The sequence below is a fragment of the Ursus americanus genome, chromosome 16 (assembly GCF_024610735.1).
Source record: "Ursus americanus isolate L20-20 chromosome 16, mUrsAme1.1.p, whole genome shotgun sequence".
NCBI classification, from domain to species: Eukaryota; Metazoa; Chordata; class Mammalia; order Carnivora; family Ursidae; genus Ursus; species Ursus americanus.
The window spans coordinates 30,965,695-30,992,155 of NC_142142.1; the positions used below are offsets into that span (position 1 = coordinate 30,965,695).

General features: G+C 49.9%; 1 protein-coding gene across 1 annotated transcript in view; it reads right to left on the minus strand.

Annotated features, from left to right (window-relative positions):
- Positions 1-713: 713 nt before the first annotated feature.
- Positions 714-26,461, minus strand: part of PANX1 (pannexin 1) — a 45,385-nt gene continuing 19,637 nt past the window's right edge. The window contains exons 2-5 of the mRNA XM_045790776.2: positions 19,938-20,074; positions 7,401-7,624; positions 5,739-6,397; positions 714-5,215 (exon numbers count right to left, since the gene is read on the minus strand). Of these exons, the coding sequence (XP_045646732.1) occupies positions 5,136-5,215; positions 5,739-6,397; positions 7,401-7,624; positions 19,938-20,074 (1,100 nt within the window). The 3' untranslated portion in view covers positions 714-5,135. The remainder of the gene's footprint in view (positions 5,216-5,738; positions 6,398-7,400; positions 7,625-19,937; positions 20,075-26,461) is intronic.

Genomic DNA, 26,461 nt, shown 5'->3' on the forward strand with positions numbered 1-26,461 from the left:
GTGGCTCCTTCCCCAGCTGAGCCTCCGGAGGAGCATGCAGCCTGTCTACACCTTGGCTGCAGCCTTGTCAGATCCTGAGCAGAGGCCGCCGCTCAGCCACGTCCAGACCCCTGACCCAGAACACCAGGAGATGATGAAGGTGTGTTGCTTTAAGGTGTTACAGTTGTGGTGATTTGTTCTGGAATGATGGACACTGAGTGCAACTTCCAAGGCTCCTTGGGGTGCCGCCCTCGGAAATAGGGAGCAGGAGGAGGCAAGGAGGGCTGCAGCCGGCGTTGACGGATTACTTTAGGCCAGGCGCCGTACTAGCTCTCTGGAAGGCCCTGATTTATTACCTACGGCAGTAAGCTGTCTTAAGTGACCGTGTAGAAGGGCGTCCCCCTCTTGAGAGAGGGGGGCAGGCCAACCCGTACTTAATGCCATATTGTCTCCGTTCCTTCCTTGCCCAGCTCGCGCACACAATCCCCAATCAGAAAGCATGCGATTTCAGCTCTGGAAATTACAGAAGCTGTGGGCCCTTCATCAAGGACTTTCTTCCTTTGGTTACCGCCAGCTGGATGCTGGTAAGTACCATGATGCACCATGATGCCTACTGAATTTTTATGTATCCAGCAGAGAGGAAGGAGCCTTGAGCCTCATGACATTTCAGGACTCATCTGCCGTGACATCTTCCCTGAAGAGAAGGCAAGAAATACTAAAAGACACATTTTTCATTACTGGGGGAGGTTTTATTGAGGTGGACACACAGTACAGGACCAAAACATTGTTTCCACTTTCTCTACAGACACGGGCAGCCTTGCTTTCCAGCCTCTGCTCCCTCCTTAAAGGGAAGTCGGCTTGACCTTCCAGGTGACTTAGGTGGAAATCTAAAATGTCCACCAAACCACAGAGCTTTCAAGAGTCTTGTGCTTTTCTTAAGGATTTGATCTTCATGGCATAGAAAGCGATTGTTCTTACCAAATGACACAGCAGAAAAGAACACGTGTGTTTTTCTTTAAAAGTTTTGAAGATCTTTAGTCATTAAAAATAATTTAAAGTACGTCTAGAGCACCACTTCACAGAACTCCATTAGACTGTCATTATGGTGCTTTTAAGAAGCCAACTTGATAAAGAGGAACGGATGGCGTCAGCTTTTGTAGGGAACACTTGTGACATCGTCAAATTCTATAAGGATCTTCCTCCGCTGGTGGGCAGGGGAGAGCACTCGTGGCATGAGTGAGACGAGAACTTGACAATCACTGATCAAACCGCATGCTTTAAGTGACCAAGTATTTTTATGGCTAAGAAGAGAACCCCAAACACTACGTTTCATTTCAAGCAGGCCGAACAAACCAATGGTGAATTAACACCTATCACGTTCCACAAATGACACAATATCATCTTTGCCAACCCTTTCTCCAGGTTTCACATCACGTGTGAAAAACACGGTCCCTGGCCAATGACGGCCCCAAGGGACCATTTCATTTCCATGCCCTCCTATGAAAACCCCAATCAGTGCTAAGTGCACATTTCAATCAATGTTCCTTTTCAAGAGGTTGTTCTGGGAAATGACTGAGGTCAGGAGCTTCAAAACTCCAATTTCTCGAATCATTGCAGGCAACACTGAACTTGTACTGAACTTGGAGAGTGGCCACTGGAAGCAGCTAAGAACGGTCATACTTGTGGAGACCTACTCGTTCACACAAATATTCCTCTCTCCACCAAGAGGCCGAGGGAGTGTCCCCTCCCCTCTCCTGCAGAGGACCGTGTGCCTTTGCAAATCAATCACAAACTAGCCTTCTCCTAACCGTGTGTTCGGCTGTTCAGCAAATGTTTACAGAACGCCTATCACCCGCCAGTCGCTGGTTTAGCGTACAATACAGCAGATTAACAACTCCCATCCTTGTAGACAGTCTCTTGAGCCGGGACTCACAACAAGCAAAATAAACCAATGCGAACACATTTTAAAGAGTGTGCAACAGTCCGCCCATGGGAGTGGGGCTCTCACAGGAACGAGGCCCGCAGTGCCCTGCTGGCCCACCGTGGCTCCCTCTTGGAGAGCACCGAGGCTCAGCATCTACGAAAGAAACAGGAACATGCAACAAGGCCTGCCACCCAGCTGGAAGTTTCTAGCATTTTCACAGCACAGCCACAAAGTAGGACAAAGCACTGTACAAGTGTCACACTCACTGTCTCCACACGCTGGAGAGGCTGAACGGGTCAGCGGCAGCAGCCCGATGGCTCCCGGCTCCTGCCACCCACCCGCTCTCTTAACTGGCTTGTTCTGCCAGACTCTGAGCAAGGGGATCCACTCCTCAGAAGGTACAGCACACTCTAAAGTGTGCAAACACGATTTGACCACATGAACACCGAGTAGAGACATTGCTGGAAGCGGCTTTCTGCGAGGGCCGAGGCGCCTCTGCTGTGTGCCGGGCAGCCTGGTCTCCAGCCCCGGGTGCGCGCACGAGGATGGCCCGGCAGGTGCGTCCATGCTGTGTGTGCATCATAGGAAAGGGTTTGTAACTTCCCGAAAGTTTTAAGAATGTCTACACTGGAAGTCTCTGCCTGTCCTGTGGTAAAAGCGAACAGGTCGCTGGCCACTGCTCTCGGAGTGATGGGTTCCAGTCCCAGCTGGGGGTGTTCCGGAGAGGCGGCAGGAAACAAGGTCAGCAGCCTGGGGGCACTCAGTCAGGGTCTGCCTGTCCCTGTGTAGAAGCAATGAATGACTCTGTACCCTCAGGAAATGGAGCCCTCAAAAGTAGTCCTTGAAGCCAGCAACTCCCAGGGGATGGAGGAGTTCACTTTCCTGGTAACGCTTTCTCTCACGCCGGAACGCAGGGCCGGGCATCCACCGCAGCCTCTTCGCTCCAGACAGTCACTCAGGGGCAATGCCGCGGCCGCCGCGGGCTCGCCCTGCCCCTCCCCTGCAAGGTAAGGTGCAGAAGGCCAGTGGCACTCTTTCCTGTTCCAAACCACTGTTACCGTTTTGTCTCGGCTTCACACTGGAGGACTGGTGGTAAAGAGCCTCTGGGAAAAACTACAACTAGACTCGAGACCACCAGCTACAGAAGCTCTGGGAGATGGGAAAACAGGATGGCGTCTCCTGGGAACACAGCAGGTGCTGGGAGTTTTCTAGAAGGGCCTTTATTGTGGCTGCTCTTCTTTGTACCTGCCTCTGCCTTTGCTGCCTTTGACTAGGCTCTAAATTCCTCAAAGATGGGAACCGGCCTTATTCATCATGTCCACTAGTCAGTGATGGGCATGACGAGCCTGGGACATGCCAGAACCTACTGGAGCTCAGCATGCAGCCACAGGGAGAGGAAGAGAGGTCAAGGACTCCAACTACACCAACTCCGATGGAAGGGTTACGAGTGGCAGGGCTCGCGGAGTTGCTGGCTTCCTAAAAAAATGGATCTATTTTACCACTTCAAAGTACAAATTAGGGGCCGCCTACAGAGAAGATGAAGTTTTAGGGGAGAAAAAGAATATCCTAGAAAAATAGCTCTCAGAAACCTTTTCAAATTGTAAAAAGAAAGCAGTGTGGAGAGCTTGATGGAACGCTTGGATACGGCGATATAAAAATGAAGGAAAATGGAGTATCTGGGTTCCTGCCATTTCAAAGTCACACTAATTCAACGGTAATAAATATCATGTAATAAGAGTAATTTAAAGCACTGATTGCATCCTTAAGACTTATCATTAGCTTTCCATCTCAGAACCCACCACAGAAGCGCAACTAAAGTCTGATCCTGTGAATATTCTGAAAAGAGAGAATATTCTCAGAATATTCTGAGCAGCTTATTTAACTTTGTTTTTCAAACAGCAATTTGATTAGGTAAACAACTCTCCCAAGGAGCCAGACGTACCCTTTGAGGTGCCTGAGGATTACTTACTTTAGTATAATGTGTTACCTTCCTAAGAACAAAAATACGGAGATCCACAGACAGAATTTTAAAGGATTTTGTATAAAATGTAAACATAGTTTGGACCTATTTACATGGTTAGAACTGGGAAACGTTTTTACATACTCTGAACTGGCCTTCAGTGTTTATGAAATAATGCCTGGGTGTTACATATCCGTCTGTAACATTTCTTCTATAATTCTCCATCAACGCTAGAACATCCTTCCCAAATGGCCTCAGTTCCGACATCACAGGATTCTAAATTAAAATGAATTTTTAAAAGATGTGCTTAAATATAAATAAAATGAACCGCTAAGCTGGTCTGGGTCCAAGCACACCATATGGCAGATGTCATTTATACGTTCTGATCATAAGCAAAATGTCCCTTTTTTTTTTTAAAGCATTTTGTGTTCTGTTCATTTGTTTAAACCATCCTGTTTCGAGACTTTTGATAACAGAGGAATGAACCGCACAGAACCCCTCGGAAAACGGAAACAACCTGTTCTGTATGTCCAGATTTCCCCACTATGCTGAGAAACCTTCTTCTCAGAACAGAAGTCACAGTTAAATATCCCCGGGGCTCTGCCTTGTTCAGCACGTTTCCAGGCGGAGCGGTGTGGAGGCCCGAGCCCTCCAGAGTGGAACGCAGCGAACAGCGGTGGGCGGTTTCGGTTCGCCGGGGCTGACGAGCAGCAGTGTGCGCAGAGCCTGGGTGGACACGAGCCCACGGCGGCACTGTCCCCAGTGGAGGACGCCGCCATCAGCAGGTCCGCAGCTGGCCAGGGAATGTTTTTCTTGTGCAACAGTCATTAAGGGCACATAGGAGATTCATATTCCAACTGTATCCCGACACGTTTATTATTATTTCATACAACAAACACAAAAAGCCTCCTGAAGTCCTTGCTGGTCCCTCCGAGTCTCACGGCAGCATCTCTACAGAAAGGTGTTTCTTTGAGGTACGAATGGGGCCCGACTCTTTGATGAGCCTTCCCACTTTCCATGTGAGAGGACTCACACATGTACACTTGCTGGGGTTTACACATCTCCGTAGGGCTTCTCCTCGGCAGTTCGTGAACCATTCTCCTACAACGTTCTGTGGACCGTCATTTTCACTGGGGACTCAGTAAGGCACACTCAGCAGCTCTACCAAGAACCACCTGCTGCGGACCAGCTGGGAGCCTGACAGAGTGCTTCCGCCGATACAAATCTCCTGTCACAGAAGTCACGGATCTCAGGTTCAAGGGGAAAAAATCATCAGCAGGAAGAATCCAGAAGTCTCTGTCGAGCATTCGTCTCTCCATTATTTACTTTAATTTCACTGGGTACATTCAAATCTGTCAAAATGGAAAACAAATATTTATGACAAAAGTCACACAGCAGGAACTGACAGCAGGAATTACCTTCTCTTCTATCAATCTCATGTTCTTCGCCTTACAAGGTTTTGCTTCTTAGCCCACATTTCAGGGCACAAGGAAGTTAGGTCAGGGCTACAATTAAATCAACGAACTTGTCTCTTGAAAGAGATGGTGAACAACGGGCAAGAGGCCCAGAGGTTCGGCGACAAAGCGAACAGAATAAGACAGGCATACGCGAGAACGACAGCAAGGAGGGATGCCTGGGGAAGAGGCTGTGAGAGGAAGAGAGGACAGTCTGGAGAAAGCACACTGTCCTTTGGCGATCTGGGGCAGCACCAATTCTTGCCCTCTGTCTCCCAGGACTGAGGGGTTTCACCCAAGACCACACAGGAAAATGGTTTCGTGATAAGGGGCGGGGGCAAGACTGTCGCTCGTTGGTGGAGAACGGCCACAAAGGCGCCCCGTGGGCCTCCTCAGCCTCTGCCCCGAGAGCTCACCCTACCTTTGAGTTCCGTCATCGGGTCCCCCGGCTCCTCGGTCGTCATTTCCACAGGCTCCGGTCTCTTGCCGTCCGTGACGTCCATCTTGATCACGCCAAGGTGACTCAGGAGAAGCACTGGGTCGATGCCCTGGCCACTGCTTTTAATGTTCTCCAGTACCTTCAGACACCTGTAGGACTTGAGCTCACTTATATTCTCCTCCAGGAAGAGGTTGTAGAGGCTCAGGTCATTGTACGCCTCCGACTTGAAATGCAGGACGTCGAAAGTGGGCAGGATCTCATACACCCGGAGGACATCCGTCCTCTGTCGGAACGGGACGAAGAGCGTGTAGATGACCACGGGGACCAGCAGCACATAGACCACGAGGTTGATGAGGCTGAGCAACTGGAAGACGCCGACGGCGATGAGCTTGCACTGGAAGCGATCGGGGATGCTGCTGTCGTTTCTCAGGATCCCGGACTTGATGCTGCAGACAAACTCGTCGGACAGCGACGAGAGGCTGAAGTAATAGCCCAGGTAGGCGCAGGCGGACAGCACGATGCCGAGCGTCAGCAGCCTGCAGCTGACGTACTTGAGGACTAAGTTCCTACAGCTCTTCTTTGTCTTCAAGTACTGCTCCACAATCGGGTACTTGAAGTGGCTGTCGGGGATCTCCCACAGACTACGGACAACCACCGCAAAGGAGCAAAAGAACACGTGAAACCCTTACGAAGATCAGATATCAGAGACGTAAACGCACAGAACGGCATCAGGCTAAAAACCTCGAACACCTCTCCTCCCTCCCTGCTTTACCTTGAACTTCACTGGCGTTTCAGGGCATAAAAGCGGTGAGAAAAGAAGACGACACTCTCCCCTAGTATTTTAAAGGTCTGGTTAGTTAAAGGAGTCCTATTTGCGAATTCTTAGACTGCCTGGCTCCTAGTACATGCTACACGTGGACCGTTCTTATTCTACTGTTTTAAACGTGCAATTTTCTCAGGGGTGCAGAATAAAGCAGACTTTCTGGCCCAACTAGAACGCAAGCGCCTCCTACAGGCAAGGGCCGGGAGGCAGACCGCTCCATGGGTACAGGGCTCAGGCTTCCGGCCCACGGGCCTGGGTGGGGTCCCAGCTCTCCCACTGATAGCTGGAGGTCAGTGTTTTTATCTGGGGAAGAGGGAGGCAGTCAATAAATGCAGTTAGTTGTAATGTCATTCTGAGGGCTGAGATAATATATCCCTGAGACTGTGTTTTCTCTGGGTACATTAAGTATTTTACAAATGAGAGCTATTAATATGATGACCCTTGTTGATAAGAGGAACCAGAGGAAGAATGTGAAAAGACAAGGTGCTGCCTACTTGTTCCCCACTTCTCTCTCACCGGTTCTCCAAGCTCAGCGGCCCCATCATCCTCTGTGCTTCTCCATTATGGAGTAGCTCCAAGCCAGCACGTGGCTGGAGCCCTTACCTGTTACCGCAGCCACACCTGCCTTTCAGAACACGAGACAGTGGCTTTCCTCTCAACAAGGGAAAGCGTCTGGATGTGAGGACAGATGGTGGGGTGGGCAGGTGGATGACAGCCCCCTCCCCATCTACTACAGTGGGCACCCTAGGGCCAGATGGGTAGGAGGAGGGCTGAGACCACACCCCAAAACCCGCCAAGATCCCTGCTGGGGGCCAAGTTACCTCTGTCCCATGTTCTCATGAGGGCTCGGAACTGGGCTGGCACCATCCCTCAGGTCCTGATCACACACGCTCTTTGCGGCTTGAATTGCGCGGTTGTAAACTTTGTCAAGCTCTTCCATGATAAACTTCAAGTCTGAGCAAAGATGAGGAGCAGCTGCAAAACGCCAGAACAGGGAGGGCAGGTACAGGAGGACGGCCGCCAGCAGCAGGATGTAGGGGAAAAACTGAAAAACAAGAGAGCCGGTCAGGGGCCCACAGACCCAGTAGCCCGAGTGGACAAGTGCTCCTCTCCGTGTTCTCATTTCGAGACAAACGTGCATGCCCACGTCAAGTTCGGAAATCAGGCTCGTTACCTCGTAACATTTTAAGGTTAAATTCATCTGCCCTGGTACGTAACATCACTACCTTTTTTTTTTTTAATCCCCCTTCAATAGACTTTAATTTGAAGTAACTGGCAACTACACGGTGACTGACACACGGTGTCTCCTCCCTAATCACGGAAGGAAACAAAAAAATAAAGTTACTTCCATGTCCTTTAGAGTAATCCTTTAATAAAATCCCAATTAAGGAACAGGTACATGTCATAGTGGCCTCTGCTGGTTTCGGGGTGCTTTGATTTTCTTTGCCATGGTTTTAAAAGGTCACTAATCTTAGAACTCTTGTCTTTTCCCCTCTCTCTCCAATCTGGGAAAATGACACAGAAATGCCAACTTTGCCCAAAACAAATGAGAAAAACTGTGGCTTCAGGGACACAGTAATCATGCCATCAAACAGCTGGCATAAGCAGTTAAAATTCACGGAATGCAGAACGGGCCTTCCACGCCGGGACAGACCGGGGACTGCCCAACACCCTCAGCGTTCAGCTGAGCAATCTCGGGTGCGGACAAGCCAAGCACCGTGGGCCACATCCCCGCGGGGAGCAAAACAAACACGAGGGGATTCCGGGGCCAGGGAAGGCAAAGAGCGCCCAGTAACCAGGGCCACTGGGCCGTCGGGGCTAAGCCTTAAGAGAAGGTAAAGGCAAACTACGAACTACCGTTAGCACGGACCTGAATTTAAGGTTGTCTGTGTCGTTGGGTGCTGAGGTCACTGAGCCTCTGACTCTCAGGTTCCCGAATGATGACATGGTTGTGTGATACACATGTCATGAAGATTAAGTTAGATAACTTGTGCAAATGTTTAGCGTGGTGCCTGGCGTGTATGCACAACAGCGCACCAGCTAAAACCAACAGAAGGACGACCTCCGTGGACATATTACACCTTTAGTCCTCACAACGACCCTGCTAAGGCCTTTATTGATGGCTTCCCTTCACAAAGGGGAAGAGGAAGCCCAGAACAGTTCCTGGCCACAGAGCACAAAGCTGGAGCCAGGGTCCAATATGAAGCCTGCCCTCTCTGAACCCAGAGCTGCACCTTTCCCACCATAATACACTGCAACTTATTTTACTTCTCTGGAAAACTTCTCCCTGTCTTTGGATTGGTCCCTCCCATTTCCTCAGAGTTGTAGCAGTGATGGCCTTGCGAGGGCACAGAACTCCCACCCCACACATCTCTGGGAGCAGGCAGCAGACCCAACACTGGGCCTCTCACCATCCAGTCAGATGTACAGAAAAGTTGCAAAGACAGTACAGAGTGTTCTTGAGTGACACGCATCTGGTATTCCCACTGTTAACACTTTACATTTCCATGGTCCACTTGTCAAGACTAAGAAGCCATCATTAACTCGATTTCAGACTTTCACTTGGACTTCTCCAATGGTCCCATTGTTGTCTTCTTTCTGCTCAAAGACCCAATTCACGGTCTATCTGTTGATTTAGTTGTCATGTCTCCCTCATCTCCTTGGTTCTGTGCTAGTTCCTCAGGTCTTTCCTTGTTTTTCATGAAGAATAATATTTTTTCTAAAGATTTTATTTCTAAGTAATCTCCACAGCCAACGTGGGGCTTGAACTCACAACCCCGAGATCAAGAGTTGCATGCTCCACCGAGCCAGCCAGGCGCCCCAAGAACAGTATTTTTAAATGTATAAAATAATACCTAAAAGTTCACAAAAGAAGTGGATAATTGATAGTTATCACATTAAAAAACAAATTTATATGTGCTTATTAACACATTTATTAGGATGTGACACATGGCCTAACACCAACTTTGAAGTGGTGACGGTCTCTGACAAAATCACAGAGAGCACTTACCTCATTAGGGATCGCTGCCTGCATGATACGTATTTTTCGATGCTAAATTTTAGAGATGCATTTAAAAAAAAAAAAATCAAGGTGTCACGTATTTTCCTCTCCCGGGTCACGGGCTCCCTGACACAATCGTGGAGGCCACGTTCGGGACTGCCGCCCCATGGCAACGAGGGCAGTAGCACCCATGCCTCTAAAGCCCTGCAAGGCCCCCTTGCCGATGCCGCCGCCTCCGTCCTGGGTTGGGCTTTTTCAAAATCGCGAAGCCGATCGGCAGAGGCCTGCGGCACCGCGACGCACACGACAGGCTGTGAGCCGATGAAGTCTGGTGATGTCATTCACAGCCGGCTGCAGTGAGAAACACCTGCTCTGAAGGGCATCGTCAGCACAAAAATGGAACCGTGTGAGACGGAGTCTGTGCTGCTTCCAGAACCAAGAGAGCCAGGGGTTTTCTTGGGAAACTACAGGGAGAACACTATTTCTAATTTGGGGCTGTGGGACATCGTTACAAGTCACTTTTGTTTCCAAGCTATTTGAATTAATAGAATTTTACCTCAGACTGTTCTTCTGGATTAAAAAGTGACTGTTTACCATCTCTGGCACCTTTTCCAACATGCCTAACATGGTGCAGTAATTAGTACCAATGAATAGATCAGCATCGCTCATCGTAATTGGAAAAAATGAGTGTTTAAAGCTATTACGCATTGGGCGTTTGCTTTCTCCTCTGACAGCCTCATGCCTTGATCACCTCTGCAAGGAATGCCATTGAATGCCCCATTTCTCGGTTTTCTCCGCACTTAAACCTCATTTCTTTTTCATCAAAAATGAAAATGTGACTTTCAGTGACTCTGTAACAAGGTGGTATTAAAATCAATTCAAGTGAAATAGGAATCCAAAAAAGCATTAAATTATAGTCTTTAAAATCCTTTTGTCCACAGAAGGAACATGGGGAAATTGCTGAGCTTTGGGAGTGCATCTGCTGGATGGGAATGGCTTTGTTCATAAGCTCTGTCTGCTCCAAATGAGGTCTGAGACACTCGGCATCTCTCAAAGCCACAGCCGCACAATTCTGTCATGCGCTTCACGTCAGCACTGAGCTCTTGCAGTGACAGCGAAGCTTCTCAAAGTAGAACCAAAAGGCAGCACAATCTCCAGTCTGTTTGCCTTAAAAGTTTGTGTTGTTTCTGGAGGGGGTTGTAGTTAGAACACTAGCACATCCAGATGGAAGGAAGCCTGGAGGTGCTCTGGTACAACCTCCATCCACATTCAAATCCCCTCTACCTCGTGGAAGGTGAAGACCCGTCCAATTAGGACAGCTCCTCCCCTGAAACCTATGCGGTCACCGCCTACGGGATTAAACGCAGATGGGTAAATCCGTGCAAAAACGTCTGGGCTGGGGGCACCTGGCTGGCTCAGATGGTGGAGTGTGAAACGCTAGATCTCAGGGTTATGAGTTTGAGCCCCACGTGGGGTATGGAGATTACTTAAAAAAATAAAATCTTGGGGCGCCTGGTTGGCTCAGTCGTTAAGGGTCTGCCTTCGGCTGAGGGCGTAATCCCAGGGTTCTGGGATCGATCCCCGTGTAGAGCTCCCTGCTCTGCTGGGAGCCTGCTTCTTTTTTTTTTTTTTAAAGATTTTATTTATTTATTTGACAGGGAGAGACAGCCAGCGAGAGAGGGAGCACAAGCAGGGGGAGTGGGAGTGGGAGAGGAAGAAGCAGGCTCCCAGCGGAGGAGCCTGATGTGGGGCTCGATCCCAGAACGTCGGGATCACGCCCTGAGCCGAAGGCAGATGCTTCATGACTGAGCCACCCAGGCACCCCTGGGAGCCTGCTTCTTCCTCTCCCACTCCCCTACTTGTATTCCCTCTCTTGTTGGCTGTCTCTCTGTCAAATAAATAAATAAAATCTTAAAAAAAAATAAAAGCTTAGAAACAAACAAACAAAAAACCCTTCTGGGCTGGAAGAAGGGCTGGCTGGGAATACCAGCTAATAATTAAACAATCAAAACATAAAAGTGATGGCCACTAGGGGCTCCTGGGTGGCGCAGTCATTAAGTGTCTGCCTTCGGCTCAGGGCGTGATACCAGCGTTCTGGGATCAAGTCCCACATCAGGCTCCTCCGCTATGAGCCTGCTTCTTCCTCTCCCACTCCCCCTGCTTGTGTTCCCTCTATCGCTGGCTGTCTCTATCTCTGTCAAATAAATAAATAAAATCTTAAAAAAAAAAAAAAGTGATGGCCACTAAACATGTAGGTACTTAAGTTCTGAGCAACAAGAAATGTCCTTGGGAAGGTCAGGGAAGGCTTTACAAAAGAGGTGACATCTGAACCAGGTCTTCAAGTACAGTGAGGCAACAAGAACAAAAATGCCCTTCGTGCATTAAAACTCCACTCAAATTTCCCCTTTTCTGTGGCCCTTTGGACACACTCTTTCCTCTGCATGGAATTATCCTTTTCTGCCCACTGAATTCCTACCCGTCCAGGGCACCAAAGCAAACGAGAGAGCCCACAGTGAGGATGTAGTGAGAGCTGAGGCTGGAAGGATGGACTAGGTTGAATAGTGTCCCCCCCACCAAAACTCACACCCAGAACCTCAGAACACGACCTCATTTGGAAATACACCAGAGCCTGCTAGCCACCACCAGAAACAAGAAGAGAAGCACACAGTTCCCGCTCTGAGCCCCCAAGAAGGAACCCACCGTGCTGACACCTACATTTCCAACTCCTGGCCTCCAGAAATATGAGCAAATATATTTCTGTTGTGCCAAGCCATGGAGGGGGCGGTAATTTGCTACAGCAGCCTAGGAACTCGTATGAAGCATAAGCAGGAACTGAATTATGAAGCCCTCGGCTTCCCACATCATAGGCAATGGGAAGCCACTGGTGCAAGGCGTGATGAAAATTTATTTGAGATTACTACAGCCATGGAAAAGGGAACCCACTGGAGAGGAGAGAGACAAGGCAGGAGGTTAAGGTGGCAGAGCAGCGGGGAATGCTCTGCTGGACTGAGGCAGCAGCGGCGGGGAGAGGGGAGACAGATGTAAGAGCCACAGACAGCAAGGAGCAGCACTGTGGTGCCCACTTGGAAGTGACGGGTGGAAAAGGGAAGAACAGAGGCTAATTCTGGGTTTCTAGCTTATGCAAGGGTGTGGGTGGTAGTACCATTAGTTGAACTAAAGAAACAAGAAGGAACGGATTCCAAGCAGAGGGAGAGGGGGTGGGAGGCAGACCCGGGAAGATGAGAAATTGTGAACGTAAGATACCCGAACTCAAGAACTCAAATCCTAGTGGAGATGTGCAGTAGGTGACTGAGTATAAAGGGGAAAAATCAGGCCAACCTTACAATTCAGGATTCTGTAGCACACAGAGATGGCCAAAGCCAAGAACAGCCAAGAAAGCCAAGACCGCTGGAAGAGATGGGAAGTAACAGTCCGAAAGTAGGAAGCAGGTAACCCAAGAACAAACTGCACTGGGGAAGTGATACAAAAAGACACATGGAAGATGTCTGCTCTCAGCCGCATCTTGTTCAGACAGTAACTCACTTTAGAGATAATCCCACGTTTGGGAAGTCTCGAGTGAAGGGCTACTCAGGCTAGTGCAAACACGAGCAGCTTACAGAGGACAGAGAAGAAAGGTAGGTACCCCATTCTACTCCGCACTCAAGGGAACACACCCAAGGGAGCAGGCCTCATGACTCGTGACATTCGGGGAGGGGCCTGGCACAGGAGAGACCTACAGAAGAGAGGATGGTAAGCAGAGCGTTTGTGTGTGGAAGCAAAAAGAGGCTCCTGACTGCTGAATTAGAACCGAGTCATGAGGAAGCAAGGACAAACGTTCCGGTCTGTATGACAATGGCACCAAGTGTTCTAGGACGCAGGTAGTTCCCTTTCAATGAATCATCTGCGAGGCCCTGAGAATACTCCACGGGGGGCGGGCAAACTTTTTCCTGCAAAGGGCCAGACAGTCAATGTCTCTGAGCCATAGGACCCCTGGTGCGTACGTGAGAGCAGATGCAGGGAATGTGTAAAGGAATGGGCCCGGCTGTGGGCCGCTGAAACTACTCGCAGAAACAGGCGACGGAGGGGCTGGATTTGGCTGGAGCACATGCGCCAGAGCTTGTCAATCCCCGGCTCGGGACCCCTGGCTGTCAAGGAGTGGCCCACACAGCAGAAGCTTCAGCATCTCCTGGGCGCTTTCTGGGAAGGACACAGGCCCCATCAGACCTACTGAACCCGAGGCGACATCTCCACGAGGTTCCAGGGGACTTACGTGCACACCGAATCAGCAAAGCACAGGTCTAGATGAGTGGTGCCCACACAGGGGCCCAAGTCGAACCAGCACTTTCTGGGAAGCTGAAGAAAATCAGATTCCCGGCCCTCAGGATCCTGGATCTTCACAAGCCCCCCTTCCCCCTGGGGTAACGCTAAGGTTTGGAAACCTCTGGTCTGGGAGTCGCAGAGGTCCCCTCCAAACTAGCTTTCTGTGAATCACTTAAATAAAGATCTGTCCATTCTATTAATTTTATTTTCTTATTCTGTGGCTTTTTTCAGTCAAAACCTCGCTTTCCTGTTTTGGAAAATAAAAATCTTGCCTAGGAGCTGCCTACATTGTGAACTTGAACAAAGAACAGAACACTCGGGAAAAAAAAGGCCCGTTATCAAAGAGTCCTAGAGCGCCACCTGCCGGTCCCCTTGAATGCACACACGTGTCCACAAAAACCGTTCTAAGAGCTACCGGAGGCCACCCCAAGTAAGTGGAGGAAGAGGAAGGAGACATCGAAGAAGTAGCTGGGGAGAAATCACAGTATTGATTACATCAAGGCCACAAACTCCACACTGATCTGCACTTAAATATTCCAGTGAGTCATTTCTTTGGGGGAGTGTGGGCCTCCTGGGTTTAAGGCTGGTGTCAGAACGGAGTTGAGGAGCGTTCACATAAACCCTGCGTCTCTAACGCCCTCACCCTGGACTCAGGATGCTCCTGGAGAACAAGCCTGGTTCTGGGCAGGACACACGAACCGCTTCATTCCCCCCACCTCCACATTTGTGTGCTGAGCACCCCCCGTGGGTGATGCACTGTCCCAGGGGTGCACTGACGCATGAGATACGGGCACAGGCTCTTCCTGCCGGGAACCTGCGGGCTCAGAAATAAGGAACCACTTCCGTAGAATTAAGGCAAGTTACTGCCACCTCCCATGGTTGCTCCGGGAACAGCACAGGCTGCTCTGGGAACGCACAACAGAGACCAGAGTTCAGTGCAGCTGATGTTTTGCTCGGCTGGCACCCCATTTTTGGGATCTGACTGCCAGTAGGCAGCTAGTGAGGTTTCCTGTCCAGAGGCTTCGTGTTGACCCTGCCAGCCTGACTGCAATCTGACTTGGCAATAACCCTCATTCTAGAGGTTCAGAGGAAGCTTCCAGGTGGACAGGACATTTAAACCAAGACCAGAACTGCACATTAGGAGGTAGCCAGATTAGAGGGGAGGCGGGGTCACAGGAGGGTTTTTCAAAGGAAGGTGTGTGTGAAACAGCCAAGACACGTGAGCTACAGGAAGTCAGGGTCCCTGGGGCTGAGAGGTGGTGGGGGCGGGCCTGGCAATGAGACTGGGGTGGGGGGATTCGCAGGGGCCAGCGGGGAGAGATAACCTTGGTAGCCAAAATAGCTTGTTTTCTAAAAGAAATCTAGACATTGTGTAGGGACACTGGAGGGTTTTGTTTAGGGAAACGACAGGTGAGAAAAGGAGGATGTACGATTATGCCGAAAGGGGTAAAGGGGGAGTAGGAGCGAGGGCAGCAGGAGAGCACACGGCAGGAGTCCGGGAGAGAGAAATGGTGGCTGGCTGCCCCACGGGCAGGATGGGCGACCAAGGACACAAGAGCCACGTGGGAAAGCACAACCGCTGGGCTGGGTGGCTGACACGACGGAGCGGGGAGAGAACGTCAAAACAGCCCTCAGATGTCTGGCTAAGGGAATAGGGTAGATGGTGGCAGTCACAGAGGGGCCAGGCAGGGAAATGGCCTCTGGCTTCAAACACGTGCTGGAGGCACATGCTAGGTCTTTGGGTGCACGAGCTCAGAGTGCAGCTGAGGGTTCGATCTGGAGGTCAGGAGGGACAGGGCTTGCAGACAAAGACACGGGTGCTGATGGCAGAGGGGAGGACGCCGAGACAGACACAGGGTGAGGTGATCCAGGGAGAGGGGCAGCATGAGAAAGGGAGGCAACCTAGGACAGGGCCCTGGACGAACCCCAACTTCTCAGTGATGGGCAAAAGAGAAGGAGTCGCCAAGGAGACCCTGCCCCAAGAGTCCAGAGCACCTCTGCAGAACGAGGGCACGAACCACAGGACTGGATGGCTGAGACAAGTCAAGTGGCTAAGCCCCAGGGGGAGAGCATTTACGCAGCAACAGAGGGGCTGCCAGTGACGTGGGGAGAGCGTTCTGGTGGACAGATGTGCCAAAATGTTCGTGGGGACAGAGCCCGCAGGAAGGGAAGGCTGAGGACGCAAAGGAGAAAGACGGGGATGTGTGCATGCAACCTGGGGGGCGGGGGGTCCAGAACACAGGGGTCTGGCCCTTGGTCAGGAGAGGGGGGCCTCTTCCATTTCTCAGAAGGGAAGGAAAAGGCTAGGGCTGCCCTGGCGACATCTGGCAGTCTGATAGCAGGAAGCTAGGGCTGCTCTCACGTCAGAGCTTCCATTTTCTCTGGAAGTGGTGGGGAAGGCCTCGGAGGGCAGGAGGTGGTGGTGGGGAGTGGGGTGCCCTACTTTAGTTTCAGATAACGACGAACTCAGAGGGCGGTGGCCACGGGAGTGGAGGACACATGGAGCGGGGGGCAAAGTCCTCGGAGAGCAGACAGAGGATGGTGCGTCGGATGCATCATCCAGGAGGACAGAGTTCTCGTGGGATGGAAACGTCTGTGAGCTGTCCCCGCAGTCATGAATGAATGAGGGCTGACTGGGAGCATGACAGCAATGTGGAGGAGGTGGGGAGGACCCAGCCAGGTGTCCAGAAGAGCTGGGGAGCCGGGCTTTTGCACAAAGGAAGCACAGCCAGGGTAAGGAATAAAGCGATGGGGAGAAGACACACACCTTCATGCCCAACCTGAACCAAGCCCCCCTGCCCCCCAGAACGCTCTCGTGCTAGAAAATCCCTTTCTGTGTCGAGCTGAGTTTCACCACCTGGCAGCCACCCCCGGGTGAGCGTGCAGACTTCTGAAGCCATGCAAATTCAACCCGCACTCTTTCACAGGCAAGGACCAGCTGAAGTCTGAAGGAGGCCATACGCTCTCCCCCCATCGGGCTCTGGGGCCTCGGACACGGCTCCAGCTGCTGAGAGGGCCCCTGGCCAGCTCAGCAATCACAAGTCCACTGAAGGTAGACAGGCCAAAAAAGCAAACCATCAGGAAGAACCCTGCTGAGAAGGAATCCGGCAGCCCCATGTCTAGGGACAGGGTCACGAGACCTGCAAGCAGGGACTAGCACAGACGCCCGTCCACCCATGTTCGTGGCAGCATTAATGGTGAGAGCCATGAGGCAGAGGCCACCCAGGGGCCCATGGAGGGATGCGTGGACACACAAAACATGGTCAACACACCTGATGGAGTACGACTCAGCCTTAAAATGGGAGGGAATTCTGGTCATGTGACGAAGTGAGCAAAACCTGAAAACATTATGCAGAGTGAAATAAGCCAGACGTAAAAGGACCCATCTCATAGGACTGCAGCTACAGGAGGGACCTGGAAGGGCGGACAGAAGACAGACAGCGGGACAGTGGGTGCTGGGAAACACAGGGAGTCATTGTTTGATGGGTACAGAGTTTCCATTTGGGAAGGCAAGAAAGGCCAGACGATCTTGGCAGTGGTCGCACACGGTGTGAATGTCCATAATGCCACTCAAATGCACACCTGAGAAGGGCTAGGAAGGTAAGTTTTATGTGGTGTGTATTTTATCACAATACAGTGATAATCAGTCAAAGCTTTCCCTCTGAGTTCGGTGGCTGCACGTCTAAAATCAAGGTGTTGATAGATCTGTGCTCCCACCAGTGCCTCGAGGAGAGGACCTTCCAGCCTCCTGCACAGTGTAGACAGGTGTTCTGCTTGAGCCTCTGTGTCACACGCTGTCTTGTCCCCAGTGTCTCATATCTCCTCCCTGTCTGCAAACAAAGTTCCCCTCTGTTATGAAGACACCAGTCACATTGGATTAGGAACCCTCCTGCCCCACTCCGGTTAGGACCTCACCTTAACTAATTCCACCTGCAACAACCCTATTTCCACAAAAAGTCCTATTCGAGGGTACAGGCATTAGGACATCAATACATCTTTTAGGGGATACAATTCAACACACAATACCACCCAAATGAAGACTTGGTTTTCTTGTACATCGGTTATTTTTTTATTGACTGCTGAAATTATACGTGAAAAACTGGACAAGAATTTGAGGCTCTGGATGAAGATACCTGCCTCCAGAGAAGATTTATTTCTGCTGCTGGCTGGCAGGCAGGTTAGAGGTGCCAACCATCCCCCTATCTCCTCCTTCAGTGTGCAGTGAAATGATTCAAACCAGGATTCTAGTCCCCAGGAGGGCTGGTCTAATTTAGCACCATCCCTTACTCCCCAGTAATGGACTTCCGAGCCTAGGGTTTTGATCCGGGTCCTTCCAACTTGGTTGGTCCCAACTCTAATTTTTGCCCCCAGCCCTGTGAATCTGGAAAGATCTCTCAGCCAAACTTCCATCCAAATAAGCTGGGCTACCACCACCAGAAAGAGAGCTCCTCGGTCTCTCACTGACACTGGAGACTGAAGGCTTGGCTGCCCGCACTGCTCTACGCGGCTTCTCCTTCTCTACTGCAGGGGCAGTGGACGGCCAGGGCCCTGACTCGAGTCTTAGAGCCAGCAACTAGTCCTGAGTCCCCAGCTTGCTCTCTCTAGGTGCCCTTCACCTTACAGTGTAGCAAAATCCTTGAGTTTCTTTCAGCTCTAAAGATTTCACAGTCTCTACCATCCCTGCCAGCTCTGACACTGGACAAGCCAGATTATATATTCTTCTCCTGTGGCTCCATTAATGTCCAGTCCAGTGACTAATTACAACCTCCCTTCTCCTAAGAGCATCACAGCCAAGGCACCTAAGCTATAACAGCACGGATTTCGACTTGCAAACAAGGCTGTTCAGCTTCTGGAACTATGCCCATTCATATTACTGGTTGGCCTGGCTACTAAGACATGCAGAGTTGATGGGGACACAATGGACGCTAAGGCTGAAAGTCGAAGAGAAAAGCCCAACCCCAAAGAAGAAAGAAGTCATTGTGGGGCATCACTGTGCCTGATGGCATGCAATAAATAAACAGGAGAAGAGGCCTGAGTCATAGCAAAGGACTTAAACTGTTCTTTTTTAGAAAGAAGGATGCTGTGTGCTCAACAATAGGTCAAGGCTGGAGAGAGTCAAACTTCAGTCTTTGGCTTTTCAGAAAATAAAATAGCATGCTTTCCACAATGGAGAAGAAAAGCAGAAAAAACACAAATCTTGTATTTGTTTTCATGATGGACAAAAGAACCAGTGACTGAAAATAATGACAGGCTGATGCATAGTCCTGCTTCTATATGCACAGAGAAGACCTAATGGAGCCACTTCCTTACACAGAGAACGTTCTCCTGCACAAACCTGCCAACTCCAGCTCAAGTTCCTCGCTGCCCATCCTCTATGCACCCCCCACCTCCACTGCTCCTCCAACACGGGGCTCCTGTCTGTACCTCTTCTCTTTAGGACACTGGTGTCTCCCATGTAGTGTCCCTCCCTCTCCTTGCAATACCTGGACCCATCAGAAAGCAAAGCAATCTATCCCAAAGGCTGTGTTGCAGCCAACAACAGGGAGACATCACCAAGCTTCCCAATGCTCCAGCAACACCCTGGCTAGAAGAAACTAAAGTGTATGTTGGCCCTTACTTTCCCCAAGGAATCCTGTGAGCAGTGAAACGGCACTGGCCAAAGCTAGGTTCGAGTCCTAGCTCTGCCCCTGTCTAACACTGCCCACCCAGGCATTCCAAAGGGCACCGGGAGCCTGCTCTGTGTGAGACGCTGCTGGGCAGTAAGGGTAGAAAGGTGACTAGGACACAAGAGGTGTCCCCTGGTACGGAGCTAAAATCCAAAAAGTGCCTCAGCTCCCTCAGGGACTAGTGAAGGTGCTGGACCAAGTCATCTCTGAGGTCTCTTCTGACTTGAAAGTGCTACCACTGTATGATCCATGTGACAGCGCTGCGGGCTGGCCCCAGTCTCTATGTGGCTGTGGACTGGCACAGCCTCTCTGGGCCTCCGTTCCCACATCTACAAAGCACACTGGTGAGATTCGCAAACATCCCCAGTTACCTTGTGCAGGCACAGTGGAAGGCGTCCAGAATCACTCTGCAAGGAGCCCTGCTGAACAGCAGCCCAACAGTAGGAATCCACGAAGGCAGCCTGACGCCAGGAGAAGGAACTTGGGGAGAAACAGCTTATCTGGGTACCTGAGAAGCAAAACCAGATGGTACCAAATAAACGTGAGTGCAGGGTCTGGACCCGTCTCCCCGCCCCCCAGCCCTCCCTCCCGTGTTAGCGAAGTCACAGAGCGCCATGCCAGGCATAGGTTAGAACTAAGACCCAGCGCCCAGGTTCACATTCAGGCTGAGTGTTTGAGAGATTTTCAGCCGACACTAGTTGTGACGGCAGCTTGGGCTCAGCTGGGGAAAGCTCTGGAAAGAAGTGAAACCACCATAAAAAGAAAAAATGGCCAGGAAAAGAACTAGAGCCTAAAGTGTCCCAGGGAGACATGTACAGGGCTGCTTGAATTTGGGTGAGGACTGAGAGAGGGGAAGGGGTACAGGGCAGGGGGAGGAAAAAGACGGTCGATCAGAAAAATTGGACTAGAGGAGTCCTTCAGAGCAGAGAAGTCAGGACTTTTAGCCTGACAAAGGGAAGCCCAAATGAACATCTGGTGATAGGTCACCAGATGGCAAATCAGCAGTTTTCCGTCTCCTCCAAGAAAACAGGCGGCATGGGCAAGTACAGCCCTCGTGAGAGGGTGCAGACCCACAGACAGGGCGATGGGTGCTGGGTGGGCCAGCGCAGGAGGCCCGTGGGAGCATGAGCGCACGGCAGGTGCACGGACCCTCCGCTCAGACCCAGAACAGCCACTCCGCCTTCCACACCCCGCGCGGCCAAACAGACGCTAAGTGCTTGGGCCCTGATGCTGGTTCCATTCCAACCCAACCCTGCTGCTCACAGCTGAGTGACCTCAGGTCACTTCACCTTCCGAAGCCAAGGCTATTCAAATGGATGTTGGCGTTAATATCTGCATTCTCAGTACACTGCCTAGTTCCCAGGAGTTGGTCAGTAAGTAGTACATCCTTCTGTAGGAAGTAAGTAGTGGATTCTGTTAGTGCTTGAAAGAGTGGGGGCGTGCCCACCCTAGACAGGGGAAAGGAATGGTAGGAAGGCGCATGGGTGGCTTCCCTAGTGTCTGGGACAGAAAAAGCCCCAAAGGGTCACCTCCCTCCCGGCACGAGGTGGGCTTTATACTTGCGGCAGGAGAGGGCAGTAATGGGATGTTGTCCAGGAAGCAGTTTCTTGTGGTGGAGGGGATACAACAGGCCTAGGGCACCCCCCCTCATCGGGGACTTCTATGCCCACAGGCATCAAGAAAGGACTTCCCGGCAAGAGCCCTTAGGGGAGATCACTGTGAAAAGTCACATGCCATCTGAAAATCTCTGATAATAGAGTAAGTTCTTGCTAGCTTGGAATGGCTTAAACATGAGTTGGGGGTAGGTCACAGATTTCCAGGACCTTTCAATTCTCATATCCCATTAAACTTGAGTTCTTACATTTTATAAAAATAGACTAGTCAGAACAGTGCAGAGCCACAGGGCTGACTCCACAAAGCTCTTGCATTAGCATGACTTAGCTAAATGCTGCCCAGGCAGTCCCACCCACCAAGGCTCACTGAGCACCCTGGCAGACACACAGGAGGGAGACGGGCCTGGGGTTAGAAACGGATGGGCGACTGGCCAAACGCTTTCTCATAAAAATGGACAGTGCTATTAGGATTTCATGAAAATCTGTCTGCTCCGTATATCGTTTAGGTATTGTCCTTGCCACGCACATAGCCAGCACGTTGTAACTTTCTTCTATAGGAAACTATGCTACCTCCGAAATCTTCCCCAAGGCACTGGTGGAAACTGCGAGAGCATGAATCACTAAACCTTTTATACCAAAGCTTTTGCGAAAGAGGAAGAAAGCAAATATAAATGAGTCTAGAGAGATGGAAATTGAGGCGGCGCTGAGCTCAAAAGTAAATATTCTTCTTCTGGAATGGGATGTCAGAAGAAAAGACAACAGACAACCAACAGTCACGGGACACTAAGCATCCTGAACTCATTGCCTCATTCCAATCTCACAGCTAAATCAGAGAGGGAGGGAGAAAAGATGTCTTCCCACCCTTTTACCCTGGATGAAACCAAACCTCAAAGTAACCCCTATCCACGCTAGTAACTGGTACCAGCAGAATTTTAATCCCTCAGTCTCTTAAAACACTCCTCTCTGGGCCAGTCACTGCAGCGAGGGCATGTTGGGGAGGTCCTGGCAGCCAGGGTCTGTCAGAAAGGAGGTGGTTTGAGCAAGGGGTCCCTCCAAGTGACCAGGAGGGGCAGAGCTTTCTGGGAAGAGTCAAGGACAAACCCAGAAAAGGAAACAGATCAAGCACCGAGGAGTATTTCCAGGCCAGAAATGGGAACCAAGGAAGTCCAGAGCCAGGCAGCAGCTGGAGCCAAACTGAAGGGTGGGAGGAATGAGGGCGGAACAAGAGGGTGAGGGCGCCAGGAGCTGGGCTGTGCAGCCCTGCGCTCCTCCCGTGGGGAGCAGCCCAGCCTGGCTTCCAGGCACACCCGGCAGGCTGTGCAGCTGCTGCCGGAGCCCAGCATGCTCGGGACCTGGACCATCCCGACTCATCCTTCCAAACGTGCTTCCACAATCTCTATCTCATTCAGTCTTCAAAATAATATTGGGAAATAAGTAAGGTGCTTTGTATATTTTCCTACTGGTCTCCAGTATGGAAAGCTTCCAAGTCCCCCCCCCCCCCCAAAAGGCACTGAATTGAAACAACAGTTTTCCTTTAAACCAAATTAATTCACCAGGTCTCTGTTTTCCACACCCAAAACTGACTTTCTTTTTTTTTTTTTTGGAGGGGAAGGTGGGGCAGGAGGCACATAAGGGGCAAGGAAGAGAGAATCCCAAGCAGCAGGTCCCATACCCAGTGAAGAGCCTGACATGGAGCTTGAGCTCATGACCCCGAGACCATGACCTGAGCCAAAATCAAGAGCTGGACGCTTAACTGACTGAGCCACCCGGGCACCCTCCCAAACCCGGCTTTTAAAAAGAACCCAACCAGGGCTAACATCAGCCAAGACGCACATAATCAAGTGTCATCTTGTAAATGAGTTTGAGACCCGAGGTACTTCACTACCCGACCCTGCTGGAATAGAGGAGAATTAATGGTTTTCCCCTTCCAGGGCCCAAGAAATTAGACAGAGGCCCCATCGAGCCCAACGCCCTCACTAAATGGACGGGAAGAGCAGCCTGTACCTACCAACCTGCGGTCCAGGATGGGTAACCGCAAGACCGCACAGTCAAAGGGAGCACACGACCAACACGGAACCTACAAGGCTGCTTTCATTCAGTCCGGCATTGATGGTGCAAACAGCAAACAAAATACAGCTTGCTAAGTGCAGGAACAGGAGAAAAGAAAGCTGGTCTCAGACCCCGGGTGCACAGAACCATGCAGCCAGATTACACCCAGAAGACAAGACTGGAGAATTAAGTAGTGGTCTCTCTCCTGTGGGGGAGAACCCAGAAAGTCTACACCATAGGAAAGGGCTTGTATTAACCTGGTGTAAAACCTGACGACTGTCCAATGAATAAAATTCCCGTGACCTGGGTACCAGGGCAAAAAAGGCATGAAAAGAACTCAGTGTCCTAGGAAAGAGGCAAAATAGTACTCAGTATATCTAAATGTTATTTTATTTTTAAAACTTTTAACATCTAAGATTAACTCAAATATACAGAAAATAATATAACAGATACCCAGGAGTTTACGGCAATACTGACATTTTGCTGTATTTACCCACCCCTTTTTTAATAAAGCATTTTATTTTTATTTTTTTCAGACCTACAGAGAAATTACAGGAATATTGCTATAATGTTCAGCCATAAAAAAGGAAATTCTGCCATCTGAAACATGGATGGACCTTGACGGCATTCCGGTAAGTGACATACGTTGGAGAAAGACAAATACTGTACTTAGATGTTTTATCCAGTAGAAACGAACGCCTAGAAACAGAGAACAGTTTGGTAGTTGCCAGATGTGGAACATGGGGGTGGGGCACAGGAAATGGGTGAAGGTGGTCAAAGGGTACAAACTTCCGGCTATAACATACAGCATAGTGACCATAGTTAAAACTGCAATTCTGTATCGTATACTTAAAAGCTGCTACTGAGCAAATAGATGTTCCAAGTTCTCACCACGAGAAAAAAGACTGTAACTATGTGAGGCGATGGATATTAACTACACTTACCGTGGTCATCATTTTGCAATATACACATCTGTCAGATCATTATGTGTGGTACCTTAAATGTATACAGTGTTATAGGTCAGGTATAGCTCAGTACAATGGGAAAAATTACATAAAATCTGTAAACACCATAAAATATGGTATCAGCATAAAAAAAAGAACATTACAGTGAAATCACAAATACTCACCCACAGTCAACATCCTGCCACATGTCCTCTCTATACCTGTATACCTCATACACACATTGCTTTTTCTTCCTGAACCCCCTGAGAGTAAGTGCAGTGGTTATGACCCTTTCTCTCAGAAGTGTGTATCTTCTGAGAACAAAACATTTCTATATGACCCAGCGCAATTAACGATTTTTTTTTTAAAGATGCAATACTGCTATCGGTATTCGGATTTCCCCAACTCTCCTTTAGAGCAATCCCCTCCCCCCTTTCAATGGAGCTCCAGTCCTGCACCAGACATCATGCGTTCAGATGTCACATGTCTTTAGTCACCCGATCACCTTATCCCGGAAGGGTCATCTGCAGCCCTAACGGGGGTGAAGAGCACAGGCCTCTGTTCTGTGTGAGGCCCCCTTGATTTTTGTGCATTTGACTGCCTGTCCATGCTCCAACCAGCTTCTGCATTACAGGCAGGACTCCCCCAGGAGGGACACCCCAGGAGGCACCTAGCATCTGTTTCCTCCAGGGCCAGTGACGTCACCTACGACGGCTACTTGCTCAAGCTGCTATCAGGGCTCTGGCGGACAAGTGCCCTTCTCCCCGAGACAGTTGTCTGTGTGGAGATCTCAGGCTGTGTAAGTATTCGGTTCCCCAGCAAGCTTTCACCCGGTGGTGAATCGGACACTTCCACGGGAGTTGCAAAATGAAGGTTTTCCAACTTCATCCTTCCCTCTGCGTGTGTTAGTCAGCATTGTACTAGAAAGAGGAACTTCCCCTTCCCCCAATTTATGTTTTTTAGTACTGAGATGGACTCATTATATATAGTCTTATGTTTTTCAGTATTTCGTCATCTGTTGCTCTTATCCGTTTTGATGCTCAAAGCATTTCCGACCAGCTCTGTGCCCGTCGTTTCTGAGCACCCTGCACTTTGTGGTGCAGATGTCCTGGGCTCCTCTTGTACTTCCCCTGCCCCAGCCCTGCCACTGACCGTGTCTTCAGGGAGCTCCTGGTTCCTTTTAGTAGGTAATACAATTCCTAAATCCAAGATATAGATGCAAGATGTGCTCCCTGCTACTGGGGTGTCATTGCTCCTAGCTGCCTTCAGCAGACACGGCGAGGAAACCAATCTGTGTCCATGGGTGTGTGTATGTATGTGAGAGAGACAGAGCTTATACCAAACATTCAAATTCAGTTTAACACCCCTGGCCTGCCCGGGTCCATATTTGTATCTTCTATCTTTTACAGTGAGACCCCTAGATCCCAAATATACCAACATAGTTACTCATTTTCTCAATCCTAAAATTCACATAGAATAATTTCAGAATTTTTTAAAGCAAACCTATCTTTCTGATTTTCATTTTAAAAGGTTTACTCTGGATGCTGTGTCCATAACTGCCCATCCAGGGTCAAGAATAGAAGCAGACACCGGTCAGGAGTCTAGTGCAATAGTGCAACTGAGAGACAGTCTGAAGAAACAGTCACAGCACGCATCTGCCTCAAGTCTCTTCTACTATTACCGCTAGGTCCCAGCCTAGGGCATAGGGTCTGGGAAGTGAAGAGCAATGCAAAAGGCCAGGGGGAAGGCAGAAAAAGAAATCAACACACACGTCTCTGCTATAATGTCACTGATGTGTTAAAAAGAATGTTGGTGCTCTGCAAAATCACACCAAATCACACCAAACAGCAACAATCCTGATGGAAACACACTAGTGTGATGACGGGGTACATAAGGAAGGCTGCTGAGTTATGCACACAAGAATAAAAAGCAAAATACACAAAGACCGGAGAGAACTGCCTGACAGCACTTCTAAAACACAGCACGTGACCAGCGGAGCCAAGAGGAAGAGCCTGGGGCGAACAGGCAAGTGGAGGCCAAGCCATAAGAACAATGTAACCCCCCCATTACACTGGCATTCCCCTGTGTGCTGATCACATATAAGCTACTTCCCATCACAGAATCACCTACTGAAGGAGAACAGGAGTCATTTATTAAATACTGTCATTGAATAGGAATTAGAAGCTCTTGTTTAATCCAATAAAAGAGCCTATGGACTAGTTATCATTTAGTTCCATTTGTCTGATGCAGAAATAAGGCTCAGAGTAACTTCCAAAGTCAGCTAATACT